This window comes from Opisthorchis viverrini (genome assembly GCF_000715545.1).
Source record: "Opisthorchis viverrini unplaced genomic scaffold opera_v5_13, whole genome shotgun sequence".
Taxonomy (NCBI): Eukaryota; Metazoa; Platyhelminthes; class Trematoda; order Opisthorchiida; family Opisthorchiidae; genus Opisthorchis; species Opisthorchis viverrini.
In genome coordinates this window covers 2,343,587-2,368,878 of record NW_008751669.1, presented here as the reverse complement: position 1 = coordinate 2,368,878, position 25,292 = coordinate 2,343,587, and the positions used below count along the sequence as shown (strand labels likewise).

The 25,292-nt window shown below is 45.9% G+C and overlaps 3 protein-coding genes across 3 annotated transcripts in view; 1 reads left to right on the top strand and 2 right to left on the bottom strand.

Annotated features, from left to right (window-relative positions):
- Positions 1 to 171: 171 nt before the first annotated feature.
- T265_01254 (hypothetical protein) lies at positions 172 to 15,224 on the bottom strand (the record flags this gene model as incomplete). Its single annotated transcript, XM_009165239.1, has 6 exons — positions 172 to 1,209; positions 3,200 to 3,687; positions 4,929 to 5,700; positions 10,086 to 10,671; positions 12,815 to 13,170; positions 14,925 to 15,224. 5 exons carry the CDS (start codon positions 13,126 to 13,128, stop codon positions 436 to 438), a joined length of 2,934 nt encoding a protein of 977 aa, XP_009163503.1.
- T265_01253 (hypothetical protein) overlaps positions 11,396 to 25,292 on the top strand; it is a gene marked incomplete at both ends in the record, with an annotated part of 17,178 nt that continues 3,281 nt past the window's right edge. Inside the window, one exon of the mRNA XM_009165238.1 lies at positions 11,396 to 11,575. Within this exon, the coding sequence (XP_009163502.1) occupies positions 11,396 to 11,575 (180 nt within the window). The remainder of the gene's footprint in view (positions 11,576 to 25,292) is intronic.
- Positions 15,873 to 16,862, bottom strand: T265_12752 (hypothetical protein; the record flags this gene model as incomplete). Its single annotated transcript, XM_009165275.1, has 1 exon — positions 15,873 to 16,862. A coding segment is annotated over one exon (990 nt), but the record flags the coding sequence as incomplete, so codon positions are not given.

Here is a 25,292-nt window from a genome sequence, read left to right as displayed (position 1 = left end):
AAACGTCAACTCTGTATATGACCGCGTACTCCTGATCAGTTCGCTAAACTGAAAACCAACGAATAATACTCCAGACCAGACGCGCCATGATCATTGAATGACCCGTTACTCAGTGCATCGACCTTAACGCAGCTTTACCTTTCAAATCACAGATGCAAAACTCCACGGAAAGTTTGAACCGAAGTTAATATTAATGTAGTAACATCGTCAGGGTGTGCATAGCCCCGTTCAACCGTGGAAAACAGAGACACGAAAATACAAAGCATCACTAAGACACAAACTGAAATATCATTTGAGAAGATGGAGCAGCGAGTCTTGAGTCAGAGTGCGTTCAAAGTAAAGAAATGCAAAGGCGCTTGTGCGGGTAATTGACACATAATTGCTGGGCTGTGGTTAACAAGACTATTGGTGTGTTAGAAAAAACGACTGGAACGATCATGCGGGAGGTTCAGGCTCGTGTGAGCGTGGTGTAGTTGGGCGGTTCCCCGCTCGAGCAACCGATGGATTGTAGCGTGGTCCAGGGTGTTGCATTGCACCCATCGCTGCATTCATTGCTTCGGATATGGCAATAAATGGTGGTGAAACGGCGCCACTTGTTGTTTCTCGTTTGTTCATAAAACTATTGAAGAACTGCATCCAGTTCGACTTGGCGTCAAACACCGTTTGATTCGGCCCAATGAGCGAACGGTCAGCTTGAGGCTGAGAACCAATTCCTGATGGTGGGTGGGGTGACCCCTGAAAGTGCATAGGTGAACTTGTGCTGAACATGGCAGCTAGCATCGCGGGAGGAGGAACGCAACCGGGAGGGAAATAGGGTAGCAAGTGTGATGGCGCGACATGGTCCTCTGGTCTGGGTTGTGGAGGATGGTCTGGTCTTGGGATGGAAAAGCTTCTTGGGCTTCTAACTGCTGAAGGCGGAACGTTCACATCGGGTTTATTTGAAGGTGAGTTCAAATTTCTCCAATTCCGGTTTCCATCTGGTGAGTTCATTGTGACCGCTTTCGGTAGCAAGGATCTTGGAGTCGGTAGGTTGTATGATGCATTCTGATTGACCAAACACGAATTCAACGCTGGTGAAGGTTCCACCAAACAGATACGCAACCTGCGCTCGGGCCAACGAAAAACTATCGGGAGAGCCAAATCGTCCGTGCGCTGCAGACAGGTGAATTGGAATTCCAAGCTCTCCAAGAAGTCCTCTGGGAAGAGTATCTGAAGGAATAGGGAGCAAAACTCTGGATTTTTGTTCAAGAGCCAATACATTCCAACCCTGAGCAACTATGCAGACAGGGAATTGGAATTCCAAGCTCTCCAAGAAGTCCTCTGGGAAGAGTATCTGAAGGAATAGGGAGCAAAACTCTGGATTTTTGTTCAAGAGCCAATACATTCCAACCCTGAGCAACTATTAGAGAATCTCCTATTTGCTGTTCGGTCATAAGAGCTACTCAGTTGTGCAAGCTCACAAACAACCGTGAAAATCCTTACCATAACTAAGTCTAAATGACTATCCCAAGCAGTAGCGCTATGTGTCATAAGGGACCCCTGAGAAACTCATCTTAGAAGTGTCGGGTTTATGGACTAGTTGGTAAAGGCTAGCGAGCCGCACGTTGCAAGAAGCATCTATTTGGGGGGGGGGGGCACTGCCTCTCGTATCGCAAACAATCCTGGGACCGAAAGGCCTTCGCTATCAGAGGCATTCTCTCAGGGAGAAAAAACATAGTTTGTTTCGTGAGTGGTGCTGCTCGGAACGATGATAGTCCAAACTGTGGTCATAACACGAAAACAGTCGGCCGGATGAGGTAAAGATAATCAGATGGTTGGTCATCACGGAGGGCCTCAGGGCCGGGATATATGAGTGTTTAGTGATATGAATCGGACGCGAATTCAGTGTTGCTCCTCTCATAGGTGTAGGCATCAAAGACACCCGAGGACGAGCATGGAACATTCGCATCAGGAATAGCGCTTCTCACCTTGGGGTAATGTGAGCATCTTCTTGATGTTTTGCGGGCTTTCGGACCCTAAGTGAAAGCATCCTGATGGTGGGGTCGCCGTTACAAAATATTTAAAACAATTTGACGTAGGCCACGAACAGGTTTCACTAAATGTAACGAACGTTAGAAGACAGAGAGTAAACCTACGTCAAACTCTGTCTCAATTTTACTTACAAGGGATCTCTGAATCCTAGTGTGCCTCTGCCCGGTGAGTGGAACTTAAAATGGACCACTAACAATCATTCCATACCCATCATCAATTCCTCATAGCAATACGCTGTACATTATTAAGTGTTGCCTCTTAGTCCCTTTGGCACTCCGGATATCACTCGCCAATCCACAACCTGAATAGGCATGGATATGGTTTCGTTTGAGTTCAGAGGTTAGACTATCAAATGCCCACAAATTCCACGAGGGAAATAGGAAACTACGCTGAAAAATCCAAACGGACGCGAACAGCCACTGGTTCTAGTGTTACGTAGACGCAACGACAACGACCTGTTGAGGCGTCCTCTGAGTCGTAAGTAACCAAATACGACAGGCAAAAATTCACACGGGATAGCATCCTCTCAGGAACAGTCATCAGGAGATGGGAAGCTGGCCACAGCTAAATCTGATCACCTGATTGGAATTAATAGCCAAGATTAACCCTAACACTTATATTGCTGAGAGACCTGTACTGTTTCCCAGCCAATTCGTGATCCATTAGTGTGAAAGCCGTCCGTGTGAGATCCGTATCGCTTTGTATGACAGCAAGTGTGTTAGTTTCTCAGTCATCAACTTAAGATATCAGCTTCCGGACAGATCCGGGCTTTGTTGGGTCAAAAGCTCTTCAACCTAACGCACTATGGCTAGACTACAAGACAGACTGAGTTTATCGCAAACTGGCGAATTTTTACGTACACTGGGGAACTCTGTAATAGAGGAGCCAGATGTTCGCATCTTGGTTTCATCAATCATATTAATTGCCGAACGAGTCCAGTCTTATCTTCCAAACAGTCGACAGAAAGTTTAGCAGTCACTCACAATGAACGACAGAATTGGTTTTCGTTACTGCGGTCGCCTTTCCGAGAAATGATTGCACTTAGCATGGCGCCAAGCAGACAAGCCGATGTACAGTTCAATGTTGTGTTCCAGACCGCATTGAGGTATTCATTGAACTCGATACAAATAAACTCGTACGAAAAACCACGTTTTGACAAGGTACCTACCTGGAGCCAAGGTCCTCTAGCCACGTAAGGATTCTCTTCCGTAACGAAGGCACCCGTGACTCCACTAGGAACTAACGTGATGGCGTGGTCAGGAAAGTGGGAGTTGAGAAAGGTGAAATGCTTTCCGTGTCTCAGCCGATCATTTACTGCTAAGGGGAGCATTTCGCCAGCTTCTCGACACAAATGCACATCCAGACAATCAATGATTCGAGTGGGAAGAAGTTCAAGACTGGCCGGAGAGAGTGACAAATGGGCTAGAGGTGTACAAGGAGCTGAACCTTCACCAGTGCTTCCAGGTGTGTGCGCGCCTCGTTGGTCATGTGATCCGCCACGTGGTCCATTGTTGACGGAACACACTGGGTTAGGGTTACCAAACGTACGGAATCCAAGTGGGCCAGTAAGTGGTGAGATAAGGTCCGAAGGTCCATGCGATGTTTCGGGGAGGAGACCAATGATATCGGAAGGAGTCAATGCGGTATTCGAAACTTCTGTGGGGAACATAACACCACAAATAAAAAGCGTAGAGAACAAGTACCATCAATAGTAGAGGACTTCGGCGAAAAGTAAAGTGAATCAGAAATGCAGTTCCGATTTCGAGCAAGACTAGACTAATTTATGGCCGTAGACTCCATTCCTTTAAATGGGACAGAAAGCTCATTACATGAAAAGAATGTGGACATGAATTCCGCGTAAGCGTTATTTTCGTGATTCTTGCCGAGATCCCACAGAAACAAGATGTCACCTATGTATTCGTACAACGATACGTTATTAGTATTTGCTAGATAGATAAAGAGCTGAAAATGTGTGTGAAATACCTGCATTGGTAGATCCAAAACGCAGGTCCACTAGTGAAAAAAATGGTAAAACATTTAAGTCACGGTCGAAGAGACCGTCAGTTCGTGGTGCTCATACGACTTTTCAATGATAGTTTTCATTTCCTATATCGCACGTGAATTAACATCCATTATTATACCTCGCCACATGTGTGGCTCAAATGAAAATAAGGTTTCCACGATGTTGGGGTCGCGACGGCTTATTGACCGTGCAGTATTACCGATCCGCTAAAAAAGACCGGAGCTTACCGCGATGTAACGGTTTGTGTGCCTTCGCAACCCATAGAGCTATAACTGCGGGGCTTGAGACATCCAAGCTTTAAGGCCAACGACGGAAGTTGTTAATACTGAGGAGCACCAGCAGACAGAATATTTTGTACATGGGAACTTCAGCTATGCTGAATTTGTAGTCCTTTTTCGTGTGGACCGAGGGAATCTTCGATTCTGTGTTCTTTGAGAATTGTCCATATTACATAGCATACGGAAGTTCATCATCAAACTCGTGTTCCAGATTAAAATCGAATCAGTCACATCAATCAATCGATCAAAATTGCCCTTTGTTCGCTAAAATCGATTGGTCGGACGGTGATCACGAACACTCATGGTCTAGCATTTTTTGTTGCGGAAGCGATGCCACAACTGGTGAAATCAAGTACGTCCTTCAGAAAACGTCCAACCGTAGATTAACTGCTTTACGTCCATTATTCGACGTTTTCATCAATACTCGACAAGTATTTGATACATTAACTTGTCTTACAATTTTAGCCTATTGCTAGGCATTCTGTTGTGGAAATCTCTCAGCTTCCTACGCACGCAGGTGACGAAATTCCGACAAATCGTAACTTTTGTGGAACTTTTCCTCATTACCTAGACGCAGTCACACGAAAATTACTTACTTGAATTCTCAGTAGTGGCACTAGACGGTATGCGAGCGCACCAGGCGGAGAAGGTTCCAGGAGCACTGGTTGACTGCGTTGAGCACGATTGGACAGACGAAGTTGGGAGCGAAGTAACGTCGTTGATCAGAGATTTTGGTGTATCGCACGCATCCATCTCGTTTATCGTTGCAGCCACCTTTGCATTAACCAGAGAGGACGGCCCGGAGTCTCCAACAACGTCCACAAAATCATCCTCATCCATATCTTTCTTCGTTGAAGATGATACAACAGTGTCTTCAGTCTCCATTGCTACTGGACCTGGAGACAGACGAGCCTTCTGGTCCGAATTAATCAGGCGGGATACACTAAGGTCTGTGGGCGCTGATGTCGCATCAAGTTGTTCACTACCCGATGCAACGGTCGGACCGACAGCTTGGGATCCACCCACTGAAGAAGAGTAAGGTTTGGACGAGACTTGATCACGTTCTGGATGACGAAGGCGTCGCGCTTCAAGTTCTCCGGGTAAGAGTTCACCGAGAGTGGATAGAGAAACGGGAGCCCACGCGAAATATTGAGTGGTTACACCAGACAGATTGGAACCCTCGATTCTCAACTGTTCATTGACGTAATCTGCCAATTTTGGTTCTAGCTCAAATAAACTAAGCTTTCTTTTCATGTCGGTTACAAGTAGGCCACCTCCAGTCTCCGGCAAACGACGCATGATATCGATGACACGGCTCCCAGTCCATCGCTGAACAAGACGGAGTTCCTCTTCACACAGGCCTACAAGCTGCATGAAAAAAAAGAGAATAAATGGTGTGCAGAACGCACAGTTCAGTGTAGAAAGCACCAGACATCCTGTTTCCGCAAAGTAGAGCCCAGAAAGTGCGAATGGATGACGTGTTTCTGATATAAAACCAAAACGGCCTACCAAAGCCTATTTCAAAATCACAGGGGTCTTCCCAACTGGTTGCTGGATAAGATCTACGGGAATTTGTGAGAAGAACATCTACCAGCATCCAACGAAAGAACTGCAAATTGCGATGCATTTTCTGAAGCTACGGTCTGCAAAGTCCCTACGTAAAAGCGAAGGGCTCTAATGTATGGGGACGATATTTTGGCACGCAAAAAGGTGACCAAACTTACGGAAGCTGAAATGGTTTATTTGCCACTCAATGAGAGATCGATTCTCCTGTACAAACAACAAAAACTGTGCCTCATGGGTGAGACCGTTCACTTCGATTGCATTCAACGCGGTGATAAACTATGGTATGGCATGCGTCTTCTAGGATAGCGGCAGTGCTTGACATCAACCATAAAGGAGTTGCTATTGGAAGTCGACTGTAGATACAATAAAGCTTCTCCAATTTAGAGCAGTTCGTGGAATATTCCTTTCGAGTGTCGCCTACAAATTTTGTTGATCTATACGACTTACAGGGTGCAAAAATAACCGGATGGGGGTTCGGGAGATCAAGTGAATTTGAACCTGTCTGGACCTTATGTCTTAGATCGGTTTGCTTTTTTACTCAGCTGTCAGTGAGTTTTGTCACTGTCAAGAACACTGTCTGGCGACGGGATCTCCAGCATCCCCGACTTCGACTAATATGTACGAGGAGATTGCACAGAAAGATTTAGTCAGATTCGAGCGTCCAACGATAGGTTCTTTGGTGGCGCGTAGTTGACACGTTCATTGTGATGAAACAAGATAATGTAAGTGAACTCTACCAATATCTTAGCATTTTAAAACCCCACAGTAAGTTCAGAATGGAGGCAAGGTCCACTTCGAGTACGCCGCCTTTCCTACAATGCACGATAGAAAAGTGGTGAAAAAATAAAAAAAACGCTGTTTAGCAGAAACCAGTGGACATTTGTATAATCACGAAGCACTCACGTCAGAAACTGGCATACGGTAGTATATTTTCAGCAACGTGCAGCTAGGTAGGAGCGCTGTGCACAGGGGAATTCAACTGAACAGCCGCACAAAATGAATTATAAAAAGACTCCAAGAAAGGATAGTGCTAGTGATTTTAATTAAGTCGGGTAACATCAACATCAAGACCCACTTGACGTAAGTGTTGGGCATCCACATTAACCAAAAAGAAAGAACTTCTGACCAACATTAAACACTGATTTGGTCAGCCTTCGGTAAAACATCTCCCTGACAGTTTTTCCCATTGCCTTAAAACTCGGCCAGTCTGGTAGCTTGTGTCACACATAAAGTGTTGTGCAGCGGTATATCCAGCGATGGTCTACCAAACCTCGGAGAAAATATCACTGTTTCTTACAAAGGTGTGAAATTCAGTGGGTGCTCAAATCAGCACTATGGAGACACTAAAACACAGGGCGGCGTATTTACTATCTCTCGAAATAAAACATGTCGCAGATGCAACATGATGTTATGACATTCGATATCAGCTTTGAATACCACCGCTTCCCTAAGCCACCTTTCAAGAAGGATGTGGAGGCCACTAAGCAAACGAAGAAAAAATCCAAAAGCAAATTCTTGAACCCCTACTGTGAAAGGACAGAGGAAATTTCAAAGAACACCTCGAAACATCCAAGACTGAAAAGAACATTCGATCCCATGATATCATTTCACTGAGGGTCGAATTGCAGACGGTGGATTCGTTTCCGTTATCAATAATGATATGGTTATCTCCCGTAAAGATGTGTCTTAACTAAGCTGTAAGTACTGTTGCGGCATTCTAATCGGATGTTGGTCCAAAGTCAGCGATTACGGATCAGAACTTGGCTTCAGATACTGGCGTTTCCGTAATTTTATTTCAAAGGATCCAGCAGCGACAAAGGAAAAAATCGGACATAATTATTAGATAGGATAGACGCAATAAACTACTCACCAGGTTGCTGACAAATTCCACAGCCCATGACCGGCTTCATCCTTCTTGGGACTCATCAAGTAGGCGCAGTCCCTAAGTTCCCGTTAATCTTATGTTCTACTTGAGCCCAAACAGCACGAAATTGGCAAAATACACTCATTTGCATACCGATTCAGTCTTGATGGGAGGCCCACCTGGAACCCAGCTGAATCTCTCGTCTATGATGCTTCGACGCAAGTTCAAGTAGAACATAGGGTTGTGGGAAACTCGAGGACTACCTACCTGGTGAGCACCACGAAGGGCGGAACCGGCCGTGGGCTGCTGAATAGTTTTCAGTAACTTTATGGGTAGTGTATTACGTCTACACATGTATCGCGATATCTCGAATATCGTACCAAATGAAACATGAGGCAGCCTGGTGCAGCACATTCAGTTGCTTAAAAACATCATGAACGAGAGATTAAGCTGGGCTCCAGGTGAGTATCCCGTGAAAACCAAACTGGTGTGCAAACATCCTTTTATGATATTCCTACCACAAAAGTAACTACCAGAGCCAAACCATTAAAGGACTTTGAAAAAAGTGCTTTTGTTAATGACCATTGGAGACCTACAGAACGGATCGTTCAAACTAAGAATACCTGACAGGTACAGAGATTAACAATGGCATAAAACAATGAATGTGGTCAATGAGACGAAAACCACACGTCCGTTTAGCGTTGATTTGAGTTCAACGGAATCGAACGAAAAACTGATAGCCCGAACGCCACGGAAATTTGACCCGTCGTATCCAAGGCTGATTGACCACATGGATTGGAAAAATAAACGCGAGCATCACTAGTACATGCAGACAAAAATTAGGCATCACATTCGGGAACGACCTGTATGCCTCTGCAAGATTGGATGTCGTTGGTCGTGCGCGGTATCGCAGCGGGACAGACCAAGAGATAACGAAACCACTATGCCTCGGAGATAACTTTATACTCCGCTAGATTGGCAATGGTTACCAATTAACAAGGACTACTTCCCATCCAGATCTGGACTAGGGTGAACGATTTAGTGTATGGCGGATTTTCAGTCACAAAGCGCAAAAAAGTTCGAAATCAATTCACCCCGATTACGTAGCTCATGCCTTCAATACAAACAGTTCAAAATCGGACCACAGCTAATGCCGCTTGGAGCATGGAGTTGGAAAAAATCATTTGGGACCTGTCGGGTTTGACCGGGCACAATCGTGAAATGAACTGTTAGTTGTCTGTTATATGCGGAAAAAGTCGGCTGCTTTAGAACTAGTATTGCTCAAAAGTGTACTAACGCTGGGACGATCGTAACAAGAAATCATGAGTTGGGCTCATCTGAACAAACAGTGATTGCTGTCATTTGGGGGAGCCTGAATCACTATTGTTTTCTGTGTAGTGGGGAGAATTAGGTCCTTACGACAGCTTGGAAAAAGTTGAAAGCGGAGGCACAGTAATGTTTGATGATTACATGGAACATGAGTGCATTAGTGAGATCTCCGCACACACCAGACCACCGGTTTTGATAACCTGGGAAAGAATAAGGATACGGGGAAAAGCGCAAGCAGTACACCCATTGGACCTGATCTGCCGAAGAGAGGGTGGGTGCGCAAAAGGTGTGCGTACAAAGAGCAAAGGTCCGAGAATTGCATTAGTGGATGTGATGAGGGAGCGTGCTCCTAATAAACGTTGAGGGAGTAAAATATATTGCAAGTACCGTGAAAAAAGGAGTGAAGACGTCTTTCAGATGAAGTGATATGGAGTAGCTTTTGAAATATTGCTCAGATATGGTTGTAGTGGGTCTGGAAGGACACATGTGAACTATACATACTGACTGAACTTTAAGGTAATCTTATTGACTTTCCAGCAGCCACAGCATGTAGGAGTATAAACCAGTTCCAAAGAATACTGCGGTTTTAGTTGTTTGGTAGTTGACAATTCCAGAGTTTTATCCATTTTTGGAACCATGAAAGCCAAGACTTCAGGACCCATCGCGTCGCAACAAGATACTTGACGAACAGTACCCCACCGTCTTTGTTAGTCATCAGCCCAAATCTTCACATTTGATTTGATTTTAGCTTCTTGTACTTGCTTAGTCCAGCACAGCCTGACTGCTGCTGTTGTTTCATGCAAATATCCGTTTCGAACAAACAGTGAAATATCAGTACCATGCAAGAACGACTCTTCGAAAACCACCACAAAAAACAGGTTCAACCAATTACAGTTCTGTACTGATATCAATTAAGTGAAGACACACTACGCTAAAACAAGGAGAATTTGTCACAAATCGAAGGATGGCAACAAGTACTAGGAAGTAAACCCACCTGCAAGAACTGCACATAACCATAAGGTGTCGAAATCCTCTTCAGCTGTGGATCCTCTACGACCAGCATATGGTGAATTCGAGATTCGCCTGCCACCCTTCCGGCTTTCGGTTCTGTTTTACAGCCAGATTGAGATCGGGCCTGGCTGTTCGTTGTCGACTGCACAGCAGCCAAAGCAGCAGCAACCATAGAGGCGTATATATTCGGATTTGCGAGCGCAGCCATCCGTGGTTCACCCGATTTGGTACCGTTCGTGGCGAGAATTGAAGCTGCAGTGGCAGCGGCTGCAACCGCAATTGAATGGGCGTCTGCTTCGGTCGGCTTTTGAGTCGATCTGTTGTCGTGCACTGATCCATCTATTTGTTCTTGTTGTGGTGATGGTGAGTAAGGTTGCTTATCTAAGGCCGACGGCCAGGGGATGTGATCTCCAACCATGAGTTGCGCTTGTGAATGAAACACATAACGAGCAAGGCTTTGCAACAGATGTGCGGGCCAAGTAGGTGGGTGTGTCTCCGTGGGTTCCCGTCGGATACGCAGAGTAAGTTCGAAACCAAAGCCACTCGGTTCGTCCACAGAGGCGCACTGACTATGTACGGATGTGGGAGCAAACAAAAATAAGGTTAAAAAGAATATGAACAACTAATATGCCACCGGACAGTGACTATGTGAAGAAACTGTTGATTTTTTCGTACGGACTGGGCAAATAAGAAACAGGTAATTTTTCTCAAACAGGAGTGCGAATCGCATTAACTACTGAGAGGAGACCCCTCAAAACAGGGATCACTATAGTGACGAGTCCACAAGAGCGTTCCAAACACAGCTTGACGCGTTACGATAGAGGCAAGATCCAATCGTGTGGCGGCTTGTACCGAATGGATTTCCGTACGGTGCATTCCACAGCTAAGGTGTACTTTTACACTATGAAAGGTATCGTAGTTGCGTAACAGGAAGAGAAATGCATATATCAATTAAGGCTCCACCCGAACGCGATTCCACCACAGTAGTAAAGATTGATCTGTCACACAACCATGAGGGGTAAGGGAAAGAAAGAGAACGATCATGAATGAGTTGCGTACAACCTAGAAGTGCATTAAAACAAACCGACATGAGTAAGACGTCCGATTAGGACGCCGTCAGTGGGATTTATCCAACACCCTTTGCTAGCCTCGCTCAACACAAACATACAGAGAAAACAAAATTGCTCTGGAAACTCGGGTTAAAAAACTATTACGAGCGCTCGCCAGTAAAATCGGCTACATGCCATAGCAAACAATGCAAAAAAGGATCCCGTGAACCACAGCCTGAAAGAGATGGGAATCCAACGACGCTCGCCTCCTGCGTTTCTGGCAGAACCGTCAGAGAACATGGAAAACAGCACGTTTTGTGATTCGGCATGCGCAGTAGGGGGTCCCATCTATCTTCGAATGATTGGGTTTACTGGCTGCGCTGGAGAGCATCAGTTACCTGAGTACATAGTGAAGCATTCGTCAGTAAGTTTCTGGAAATGTTTCGGCAGCTCACAACCGGTTCCACCTTTCTAAAGGCCCATTAGGCAGGCGTCGTTCATTAGTTTCCATCATTTTTTCTACTTGAACAGCTGCCTTGTATACACGGACACTATCTTCAACGAAATTTGCTCCTGGCAGTAGAGACGAAGTTAGGAACTGATGCTCACACCTTGATGGTGCACTCAGTTTGTCACAGTACGCTCATGGATCGTGTGGCCGTTAAAATATTTGCACACGTAGACAAACTCAATTTCCTCCTCTTGAAAATACAGAAAGACATGGGGGTAGGGAGATTGGGAATCACAGAGTGAATGCACTTTAGAACTGAAAAATGAATGTAAAAGGAAGGGATCACGGTTAACTATGTGTACTGACCGAATAGCCAAGTCGTGGTCTCTCACCAAGTGTGATTTCCGTTCTGTTGAAGTGTGCACTGCAAAACTATGGAGGAATCCGAAGATGCAACCCTGGAGAAATTCGGGACAGTCTGCTGTGAACTCCTACATCATTAAGTACCCTAAGTATAATTACGAACTTCAAGTGCATTCCTCTCCGGCCAAGTTGACGTAGTAGAAGTAACCTAAGTAGCCAGTCTCGTGTAAAGCCGGGAAAACCCGCGAGTTTCACCGGTGAGCATCGCTGCTTAAGCACTTCACTTGATCTACAGATGTGGTAAGCCTACACGGAACCAAAAATGTTTGATGCCTTTGGGATTTGTCTTGCATGTCGAGGTTAGGTGTCACAGTATTTTTGTAATCAGCCTACGTGCTATGAAAGTCGTAAGGTTCATGCCTCTGTGGTTTGGACAGTGTCACTTGAGTATAGGAATTGAGTGACCCCAATTGAACGTTCTTGACTGAACATGGAATGTGCAGACGTTGCATGGACACCACATGACGTGCGAAAACGTGCGAGACAGTAAATTAGCTATTCAAGAATATCAAGAAATGATTCGTTCAATTGGGTAGCATTTTTTAATTTTGCGAAGGTGGCTACTTAAGTGAATTTTGAACAGTCAAGATGTTCGGTTCAGATATGAATAACTGACGTAGTGCAGTCGATGATAATTAACACACAAAAGGTTTTATCATGAGATGTCTCCTCAAATTTCATTAGGCAGGTATTTGAACTGATGGATAAAGCCTAGAACAACATAAAGTATCGTTGAGAATGCCATGGAACAACAAACATATTTTGGTATGAAGATACCATGGATCTCACTTGTGTAACCGGGAATCGCCATACAGATCTGAAAGTCCATTGGAAACATAATGCCAGTGAGGTGGGCTACGAAGCTCGGTGGAGCCCGGATTGGAATACATATTGATAAAATCCAAAGGGTCCGGTCCACCCATCCAAAATTTCCGCAATGCGGTGACTTGCAGAGGCGTAGGTTGATCCGGATAAAGGTTCCGACAGACATTATAAATGACCTTAAGTCCAAGGGCCTGTTCGTCCCGTGTGGGATGAGGACCGATGTTGGATACCGGGAACGCTGTTGGCCCGACCACTGGACCGAAAGCACTGTTAGCCATCGTGTGGATTAGTGAGAATCACATCTGTTTATGAATCCGAATCTGAAAAAATGCCGAAGAAAACAAGAATGCCGGCGAAAAACAAAATATTTCAAAAAATAGAAAGCTTCAGAGACTCAAACACTGTCGTAAGCGACGCACTGATGGTAGCTTCGAACATCCTGACATCGACATTAATACTTCGCACAATAAGCTTTAAAACTATACGGACCAGTGGAGTTAGAATAAATATCACCTATTGGCCAATGCCATTTTCCGGACCTTCGGAATATCCAGAGTTCGAAGCGCATTTGCTTCAGATCGTAGGACTGCCCAGCTTCCATTGGAATTTGCACACAGTCCACTTCTGATCATCAATATGGAGTAGTAACAGACTCACGAGAGGAGCAGCTCGCAGATACAGGAATGGTTGTTAAATAGTTTGAGGAGTTTTTGACGGGATGGAACCGTGTAATAAATAATAATCATCGTTCATTTGTGACGCCCTTTTGGTGTCTAGCTGCTACGCCACCCGAACGAAGCACGAGGGCTGTAAAACTGTCAGGTTGCCCAAGCCTAGACAGGGGAAGTCGAGAGGCAGAGGTCGGGTTCGAACCACGGAACTTCCGGTCAGTAAATTCGCGCTCTAACCACTTGGAACCGTGTAACAGGAAGCGTGAGGTCTGGCACCAATGTGATTATTTAGGCCCCTTTACACGTGTACAGCACGGTGAATGTGCATCACGCTTTGCCAGCCCTATGGATTTGCTCAAGGTGAACGCGATAGGTGATGATAAATTCAACAAAGCTTATAGGTACAATCATCACCATGTAACGTCATGCAAAACATGTGGTCGCACGCTTTAATCTACGCTGGTCATCGCCCACAACACTTGACTTAATCCCAGATTGTACAAACCCCAGGCAACAGCCCTCGTTTCGCTGTACAAACCGATGTTGGTGGCGTTCCTGCCGTCAGCTTTATAACAGTTTGTCTGACTGAGCGCTTGGAGGTATGGGCACCTCAGAGTGTCTGCCGTAGACTAGCAACTGATTCCACCCTCATCCGCTTTTTCCTTTTTTCCACTTTAGAACTTTAAATGTAACTAAATAAATCTCGTAGTTGTACGCAGTCCGGCATCAGTGTTAACACCGATGTTGTTGTCTCTCTGATGACGTTACCCACCAAAAGCAGCAAAAAACTCATCTAGAACACGCCCTTCCAGGAAAACAAGCTTTCCGCAGCTAGTAATTTTGATTACTCCGTGGCACTAAAGATAAGCAGAGCGTTTGGGGGAACCAGTCTCACGCTGAATCCACGGTCACGGCTGTCAACCCGATCGTGAGGATTACCGCTGGGATTTTCGATGCATTCAAGGGAGAAGTGATTAGGAGACTCAAGTTCTTGCAATATTAACAGCCTGTCTCCCAATGTTTGAGGTGCTATTCACATTATAACACTTAGGACTGAGCTCATGCTCATTGACCAATGGAGGAAATTTTGACTGAATTCGGTAGCACTAGTAATGTGAAAATGACGAAGAGCTGCACATTTTCATCAACCAGTGCTGAGGCGACTTTCTTTAAAAATAGACCATTGACTGGCAATAAAAAGGTACGTTCTCTGACCCCAGTGAGCATAAAGCTGAGACATTCACCAATTATCTACCGAAAGCTGTCGAATGTTCGCAAACAAATCAGGATCGGTGAAACCGCCGAACGCAGTCTAAAAGCAGTGGCTCGGGGACTGCCCGGAAAACCAAACATAAGTCAAATACAAACAGACATTTTAAAAGCGACAACGAAGATATACTTACATTGTTTAGATTGCAGCACAAGAACGAAACATTTTAAAACTGGCAACACATATCGGCCGATTAAATTATATCGATCCGGAGAGGGAGAAGCTAAATTAATGCGTTTCGCAGAGACTGGAAGAATGTATCAACCGCCGTGTGAAACATAAAATCGAGCCATGTTCTACAAGCGGGGGAACTGACTTTCTTATGAATTTTATGTTGAATTAATCCGCTCAACTTCCTTGTACGACTTCGGCACAATATGGTGCCCACCAAGGGTAAAGGTCAGTCATATGAGCAACATATTTTCAGTCAGCTGGAGGCGAGGATTTCGGTCTTGTTGTCTTACTATTGACGGGTCGAAAAAGCTCATAATTTAATCCCAAATATATGTTACCGATGTTTGATGAGAGTTCATTTCGTTAATTGATTCCAGAGTGAAGTTGTGGAACTTTTAACCCAGACTCATTCACTCGGCTCTGAAAAATTAGAATAAGTGAAGAACGCGGATTCTTTAAATTGCCGCTTGGCAGAAGTAAAGACGATGTGATTACTCACTATGATACATTTTTTAAACAACTGGAGTTCCGAACTGAACCTGAATGGCGCGGTAGAGATAGAGTGCAAAACCAAACGTGCTGGGTATCAAGCTGGACCCAGGTTTCATCGGACCCATGAAAGATATCTTGGGACACTAAACACGGTCAGAACATTCATTGAAATAAGTTAATAAGAAAACAACACAGGCTGCCAAAACTGTCCTTTATTGAAGTGTAGTTGTGGAGGAATATACTGAAGGCCAAGAAACATTTCGAGGAGAGTCTTGTCAAGCTAATCAAAGCAAAGGTGAACCCCGTGGAGGGCTGGAAAGACCAGCAACTGTCAAACAGAGTAGGAAACTGACGAGGTTCGCGAGATAACAGAGCTGAACTTGCCACTGTAACATTCATGGAAAATGAATGGTCAGTCGACATCATCCACGCACATATTGTCAATGGCACTTGAGGGCCCATCCAACTCGTTCGATGTTGATGGTATGGGGTCAGGTCCATCTGACGATGAGTCGATATCACCTTCATCAGCGCCACTTAACATTTTGAGAAGATTAGAAAATAGATTATTCATTCCACCGCTGGAAGCCGGTTTAATACCGAAATAAAGCTGACCAATTTTGTCCAAATATGCCAAATAGGTGGAGTCCCGTCTTATCTGTGGACTATACTTTTCACAGAGTAATGAAAATACGGAAACGGTGCACTTTCTCTCTATGGCAAGCATGAGGAACCACACAAAATTGAGCAGAGGGAATCTTGTGAACGGTGGTCCTGGTTCAAGTCTCGGATGTCCTCGAGTATAAGTGTAGAACGTGAGAACTGCTGCTGGGGCCTGTCGCATACATAGAAACTGCAGGACGGCTTGAGTGATGAACAGGTCAATCTCGGAACGCAGGCCATAACGCTGGTGGAGCGCAATTAGAAACGATCCGACAGCATGGCCGTTGAAGGATAACATGATTCGAAAACGTGCCTCAGTGAAAGAACCCTCCTGCCAGAAAATGCGCGCAAGTTGTTCATTAAAACCACACAAAAGAGACTTATGGTTATTAAGTAGTCCGGTCGCTTTCTGAATAAAATTGGACCGGTCTTCGCTGGGGTTCATTTTCCTAAGTAAATCACACATTTGATTTAAATGGACTTCTGTCAGCTCCATCTTGCTCTTCGTATATACTTCCAGTATCATGGAGGCGAGCTCTATACCGCTCTCCCATTGTTTATTTGTCAGCAAAAAATCTGCACCAGAGTAGAGGTACTTCAGAGCCTCAACATAGTTTCGACGAGTGATACAACGAAAGTAAACAGTTTTGTAGATCTGATGCGCTTCATAGAAACGTCTCTCCTCTATGGCCGATTGGAGACGCTGTTGTAATTTTGTTAACTTACAGCCAACAGCAGTCATCTATAAAGTAAAAATGGGTAGATGTTACTTATGAGTACTTGGGAAATCAATAGAAGACAATAGCAGTGCGTGAAAACGGTATGTATTGGAGTGGGTAGTGATTAAGTGCATGCAACGCCAAGCGATTCCCATGCTAACGGCGAACAGTATCAAATTACCAAGAGCAGCGCCGTGGGGATGAACCCAGGTTGAGCACTTAGGTGAAGTGCTACACACCTACGGGACCAAGCGCAAACAGCGCGAGCAGCTCCAAGAATCAAACAACGACTGGAATCACAAACACTTTAGTCCACCAAAGTGTGCGGGAAAATGCAGTGACCAAATGCAGGGGAATCCAACTACACAGAGGGCCTATCCTCTTCATTAAAAGTAATATGTATTGTCGACGGGCCACCTGCGTAGTACTGTGTAATATATAGCGATCCTCTCCTCCTCTCTCCGGATGGTGGGCAAAATACAGTTAGGAAATTCAGGATCTTTCGTCCGACTTCCCCCGAACAAAAGCCAGCAGTTCAGAAACAAGGAAAATCGGATAATGGCTGGCACGGCAGTTAATTTCCATCTGGTTATGGCGAACGAGGATGTTCGAATGTCATGCTTGGCAAATTAGGCTTGTAGCTGTGTTATGAGTTATCTTTCATGATGAGGATCGTACCAACCAAAGCGATTAAAACTATGGGTAACCACAGAACGCCGTGCGAGTGGATTCGGCCCATCAGAAATGCACGCCACAGCTTGCTCAAAGTGGATCCAACTATCAAGTTACCTTGACTGGAATTCGGGAGTAATCCGAACGTAGAGATTCTACGACGGTGCCAAGTGACTTACTGTGACTACCACTGCAGTGTATCCGTTCACACACCTGAAGCGCATCGAGTGCATCTCAAGTAGTAAATACCACCAGGCAATTCTCCTCAATCACTGTTGAGTTCAACTGTTTTCCGTCGCATGATGTAAAAATTAATTGTTGATGATTATTCCCCATCTTACTCCATCAGACTTACACCAGGCAAACCTGGGAACCAAAATCTAAACGATTCTAACGTACCCAGGAAAGCAGATTAAATGAGCAGCTTGTTCGCTAGCATTATCCGATTTACCTACAGCCAAAAGTTGGACGTCGCCTGTAAAAATCGTCTCTCAACTTTTCTCGTAAACTAACCCTTGTTATTCAATACTTCACAACCGTTTTGGTCTATAAGTCTACGCCGAGTCATTTAAAAGTGCTTGGCTTGATAATGACCTTAAGCGTGGTTAACGGTACAACACGAATGATGATGGGTGATGACTGGGCCAATTACGGAGGCTGTGATTAGACTGGTTACGGCGGTTGCAGCGAAAGTATCTCATAATGGTACTATCAGATATTGGTTATGTAGCTCATCACCACCCATTCAATCACAGACAGAAGAAACGTCGCACTGACCGTCCAAAAGTGAGTCCCTTTTTACAAAAGATCTTCAGCATCAAAGGGACGAGTTATCAGTTGTGTGCCATAATGTCAGGCTTAGCGTTACAGACACTAATCAGTGAACTCAATAAGCTCTCAATATTCTTGCCATCAGAGTCAGCTGGGTTATCAGATGCGGCGAAGACCCACAGTTCATTCGAAGATGCCAATTTCATCAGTAGTATATGTGTGGCGCTGCAATCGCTGTAAACCACCTCTGACCGAAAAAGTAAAAGTTATTCCCAGGTCTAGTCTTCTGCGCTAGATGTAGTTGGGCTTACATCACAGCTGGATATTTGTGTGCTCCTTCAAACTTCGAATATTGTTCGGACGGTCAGGTCCTAACGAACATGTGACAAAGCCTAGACAGAAGTCGGGTTCGAACCACGGACCTTCCGGTCAGTAAGTTCTCTCTCTAACAACTGAGCTATCACACCCGGGTAAGGTCGGTGAGCTGACCTGTCTCAAAAGAGTTGTATCGAGCGCAAACTCGTGGTGAGAAGTGTACGCAAGAAATGAGTGAATTTAGGTCGAACGGAAGCAGATCGCTTATTATTTGTCGCTGAGTTACCTGGTGCCAAGCTCAGAGAACAGAAAAACAGCCATCTGATCAAGTGCCACTGAATGCACCCGAGCTACCAATATCCTCACATATTACCAACGCCAGCAATCCTTCAGGCCAGTCAATTCCCTGCTGAGCTCCGATTTGCTTCTCGCCCATTGCGATCCAGCAATGCAAATCAGTTGCATTGGAAGATTCAAATTTACTATTATCAACATCATTAGCTTCAGTTTTTTAAACTGTTTAGTTGCTGCATAGTATTAATCGCTGCCACATTTCATTCACAGGTAATCTGTGATAGAAGTAGATAGCCACGCACTGAAGGTGGTAGCTTCTATAACTAGTGCGTGAATACATGGGCGTCAGTAAATTTTTCAGTGGTGGGATCAGAAGGGAAAGCTATGCATTAAAGGCAACAACTTGGATGTATGTACACCAACAGGAGCGCGTATGGGACACGACTTGTGATGTCTCTCACCATTGACGTGTTCGGTTCATTTTATCGGCTATAAACCATGCACCAAGGGTACGTTGGCTCTAATTGCTGGAGTTTCGACCAGTAGAAAATGAGAGAGCATGAAGGACAACCAAGTTGTGGTGATAGCATGCTCAGTTAGTTCGGGAACTAGCAGCTATGTTTTAAGGTGATAGCTTCGATGCACGAGTGCCACTGATTGCGCGATTGGGTCATTCCTGCCAGTGCCATTGATGAGTTGAGTCCCGGGGTCCCATCCACGGTTGTAACAGTTGACAACCCGACACAGTTTACTGTCTAGTGTTTTCATACTTACTTTTTAGGTCATACTCTGTAAACCACTCCGTCACTTTCAATCAGCACAAGATTGGGAGAAAGCAGCTCTGCGAGACACACGGTCCTCTAGTGTGCGGAGTACATGTCCTAATCAGCGTAACCCATGAAGCGTGGTTAATTCATCTATCGTGGGATAATTCCTTCTTCCTAAAACCACCAGAAGTACCACAGAGTTGTCAATTGGATGATTTTAGACAGGACCAATTATTTGTGGACATCATCATTAAAAGATGTAAGAACCACGTATTAGTCGTACGGTGGTTGTAGCTGTCGGCGGGAGCCGAAAAATTGGTGAATAAATGCAGCGCGGTCTGTGGACTGTTAGGTGGGGATTGGGAATGGAGCTTTGCATTGAAGCTTGGATGCACGAGCGCCATTGAGGGCGCGACTGGGCCATGTTTGACAATGTCTCTAACCATTGATGTGGCCGGTTTCGGGGTCCCAATCCAGGAAGACGGCAGTGACCAGCACAGCTGAATTTGCCCGCAATTGCTTCTATACTTTGCTGTCAAGTCATTGTTTGACCTCCCATGGCCCGTTTCCACCCTTACCGTGGTTGTGCGAAAAGAACCCTTCGAGGAAGTCGGTCGACTGGCATACGGAGCACGTGGCCATTCCATCTATCGTGGTCGATAAATTCCTTCTGGATACCATTCGACGTATTGCCGCATGGCAGACGAGGTGTCCCCACCAGACTTCATCAACGCTCCGAAAACATCGACGGTCAACCACTGGGTGCCTTTTGACGTCCCCGGCACGCAATGGCTCAGTTTCTGATCCGTACAGAAATATGGAGCGCACCGCAGAATTGTAAACTCGATCCTTGACGGACAAACTGATGCCACGTCTACGCCATAGGTGACCAAGTTCATAAAAACTGCTCTGGCCTTCCTAATCCGGATAGAAATACCATCCCTCGCCAGACCAACATGACTGGTGCAACTGCCCAGGTAAACCTCAATCGGTTCATCCGCAAGCATGAGGTTAGGGTTCGAGCCCATCCAGTTTTGCAGTAGCACTTTACACTTTCCAGGTGTGAAGCGCATGCCAAATCGTGAGGCAGAATTATTTAGATTATTTAATATTACTTGCATTACCACGGCGTCAGATTCAAGAACTATGTCATCTGCATATTCGATATCTGTGAGCGGATGCCCTGGGAGCACTTCGACCCCACAGGTATTAGAGGCTGGAAGTGAGTCTTCCATGATCGCATCCATCACGGGGTTCAAGAGGAAAGGTGAAAGAAGACAGCCCTGTCTGACACCACTTAATGTGGTGAACTCAGAAGAGAGATTCCCTTCACACGGTCGCGGGAGTTGGCGTACAGCGCCGTAAGGAGGGTCAAGAATTTGTGGGAGACACCTTTGCTCCGCAGACACTGATATAGTGCCTGACGGTCCACAGAGCCAAAGGCAGCTTTCAGATCAAAAAATAAAACCATTGTTGATTACTGGAGACAGTGTCGCTGTTCCGGAATTTGTCGGAGGATGGAAATGTGATTGAGCCATCCTCTCGAAGGGCGGAACCCAGGTAGGTTTAAGCGCATCCTCTCCGTGTTCAGTCAACCATCGAAGGAGAGCACCTTCGATACCACAGCTACAAGGCTGATGCCACGGGGTTTGCACACAGCGTTCGCGTACCTTTTTTGAAGACAGATAACTGTCCACATGCTCCATTCTGCAGGAACCTTCTCTTCGTTCCATGTAGCACCAATAGGCTTTGTCAGATAGATCGCCAGGGATTTTCCGCCTTCTTTGAAAAGGGCTTAATACATACCGTCCGGTCCTGGTGCCTTCTCACGTTTTAGCACGGATATTTCGAAGTTTACTTCTTCTTCCGACGGGCGATCAGTGTTTAAATTCCGTTCCCTGTATGCAATATCTCTACAGGGTGTGTTGCAGGTCAGCTGAACTGTTCTTCGAAGTGTTCGGCCCATCTTTCTAGTCGACATTTTTGCGAGTGAATAAATCAGCCATCTTTTTCACTTATCGTTTCGCTGACCGTTGCTTTCCTAGGGCCAGTCGATCGTACCAGTTGATATAGGGCACGGCTGTTTCAGGCAGCAAAAACCCTCTCCATCTCCCGAGCTTTTGATCTCTGCCAGAACTCTTGGTCCCTCCTTGGAAACTTCAAAATTTGACATTTGAGGTATTTGCGTGCACCGTCATACTCATTGTCTGCTGGTAACGACTACCTGGCATCCATCATGGATAGCGATCTCGTCGACACCCAGTGGTCTTGCGGTCGAATAGGAGAAGTCGGACAGACAGTGAAGAACGCCGCTACAATATCTTTCATATTTTGTCTTGCCCTATCCACGTGCTCACTACCAACCGAGTGTGGGTTTACTGTGTATAGTTGTTGGGTTAGCTCAGATCGATACTGTTGAACTATGGTAGTATATTGGCATGCTTCTTGCTGACTTGGGAGGGCCTTAAGGAAGCGAACTCTCAGGTATGCACACACCATGGCGTGATCGGAATCAAGTGGTGTGCCTCGAAAGGAACCGCGGTCTTGAATTGTGGCTCTCCACCGGTGAGTGATGACCACGTGGTCAAACTGGGTTCACGATTGATTTGCAGTTGGTGGCCGTCGGGATACGCGAAGCGAACGTTTATGTTGAAAGTTCGTGCTTGACAAAAACAGTCCGTGGCCAGCACACAGTTGAAGGAATCGAGTTTCATTGTCTGGCCAGCGAGCATCGCCTCCGAATCGACCGCCCAAATGTGATTTCAAGGAACTAAGACGACCTACTTGAGCATTTATATCGCTAATACATACCGTCCGGTCCTGGTGCCTTCTCACGTTTTAGCACGGATATTTCGAAGTTTACTTCTTCTTCCGACGGGCGATCAGTGTTTAAATTCCGTTCCCTGTATGCAATATCTCTACAGGGTGTGTTGCAGGTCAGCTGAACTGTTCTTCGAAGTGTTCGGCCCATCTTTCTAGTCGACATTTTTGCGAGTGAATAAATCAGCCATCTTTTTCACTTATCGTTTCGCTGACCGTTGCTTTCCTAGGGCCAGTCGATCGTACCAGTTGATATAGGGCACGGCTGTTTCAGGCAGCAAAAACCCTCTCCATCTCCCGAGCTTTTGATCTCTGCCAGAACTCTTGGTCCCTCCTTGGAAACTTCAAAATTTGACATTTGAGGTATTTGCGTGCACCGTCATACTCATTGTCTGCTGGTAACGACTACCTGGCATCCATCATGGATAGCGATCTCGTCGACACCCAGTGGTCTTGCGGTCGAATAGGAGAAGTCGGACAGACAGTGAAGAACGCCGCTACAATATCTTTCATATTTTGTCTTGCCCTATCCACGTGCTCACTACCAACCGAGTGTGGGTTTACTGTGTATAGTTGTTGGGTTAGCTCAGATCGATACTGTTGAACTATGGTAGTATATTGGCATGCTTCTTGCTGACTTGGGAGGGCCTTAAGGAAGCGAACTCTCAGGTATGCACACACCATGGCGTGATCGGAATCAAGTGGTGTGCCTCGAAAGGAACCGCGGTCTTGAATTGTGGCTCTCCACCGGTGAGTGATGACCACGTGGTCAAACTGGGTTCACGATTGATTTGCAGTTGGTGGCCGTCGGGATACGCGAAGCGAACGTTTATGTTGAAAGTTCGTGCTTGACAAAAACAGTCCGTGGCCAGCACACAGTTGAAGGAATCGAGTTTCATTGTCTGGCCAGCGAGCATCGCCTCCGAATCGACCGCCCAAATGTGATTTCAAGGAACTAAGACGACCTACTTGAGCATTTATATCGCCTGCAAGGATCACAGTGTCAGTGCTTCTTGCCTGACGAACAATCTCGGATACCTCACGATAGAAAGTATCCTTCTCAGCGTCAGAACTGCAGTACGTTGGGGCATGAGCCGATGCAACAAACAGGCACCGCTTTCATGCTGAGGCATTGAGCTTGACTGAGCTGGATAATCGGACGGTATGAAGACACGTGTTCTGACTTCCAGCCTGAAGGGTCGGGGGACTGTGTGAGACGAATCTCTAACCAGTGATCAACCTGGAATGAGAGAGTGTTGGTTTCGCGTATAGTTCCTTGACCCAATGGACTATACTGAAGGGTACCCGTGCGACAAGGAACCACACAAACGGTCACATCATGGTAATGTCGTCTCTTTGTGACGTTCTGTGTCGTTTGTGTGCTTGATGTCTGACTGAACATCCGGTGACATTTCGACCCAATATGCCAAAGAGTATGAGAACCAGTGTTCCATGATCTTATCAACGGCGAGATGGAAAAGGAACGCTGAAATGGGACGGCCTTACATGATACCACTTGGCGTAGTGAACTCAGGCGAGAGATTCCAGTAGACACGCGGGAGTTGGCGTATAGCGCTTTAAGGAAGACCATGAATTCGTGGAGGAATACCTTTATTTCACGGACACTCCCACAAGGCCTGACGGACCAAGTGAAAAGTGGCTTTCAAGTCAAGGTAGAACAACGATGTTGGTTGTTGGAAGCAGTTTCGTAGTTCCAGAATCTATCGGAGGGTGAACATTTGACCGACGTATCATACTGGGGGACGGAACCCAGCTTGAATTTCCCGGACAGTAAAATAGAGAAATTTAAAAATGAAGTGCCATTATCAGTGATGACAGCCGAAACTGCTACTATTTTCAAATGACTCGAAGTAGAGTGAGATAGCATGTTCACGGAACTACGATAGGCTGCTCGTCTTCGAGCGCCTCTGGAGTTTCAGTTGGACTCTAAATTATTTAGTCCCACTTTGAGCATCATTTCCTTCCATGACTATTCCCACTTACCCTGGCAATATTTTCTCCATATAGCAATCATGTATTTCCAGTTTGGCTGTGGTAGTTCACCCTTGTGACAAGTAATCAGGAGCATGTTCCAGATAGTGTTCGGCAATCTGATGCTGCGGAAAGCCTTTTACCGAAGCCTTAGCTGATGATTGACTGAAGGGATACACCTCTCGTAAGTCGCAGGACGGTAATCATTTAGGCTTCCGGAGCAGCTGTCCATCCCGTCAACCTGTTCTGGTTAATAATACAATAATCATAATAACCACCCAGCTATAAGTCATTCGGTACCTAACTGCCTGTTCGGGGGCCAGCCGTCCCTAATAACCGAACATCACATCAGTTGGATGCACGTGTCACGTGCAGGACACGGGCCAGACGTAGGCATGCCTCCCAAGTGGAGGGTACCGGATTCCAGATCAGCATGCTGGCAGCCCCAGGGACGGACCGACGTGCGACAGAACCTCCATGAGTCATCACAGTGGAGTCCAAAGCAGCAGTCGGTTGGACAGCCCTCTCAAGGGGGAGGTGTTCGGGGGCCAGCCGTCCCTAATAACCGAACATCACATCAGTTGGATGCACGTGTCACGTGCAGGACACGGGCCAGACGTAGGCATGCCCTGATTGGTAAGAATGCCAGCCAATCCGAGCCAAGCACCTTGACTCGACGGTTCTCGCCCCCTCACGGACATTCTGGCACGACCTTGTGGAACACTCTGTGACTACCCTATATATAAACAGTTGTACTGATTTTCCTTTGTCTCCATAAAGGGCTGTGTACAGCTACCGTGCCTTTTGCTATACCATAGTGGG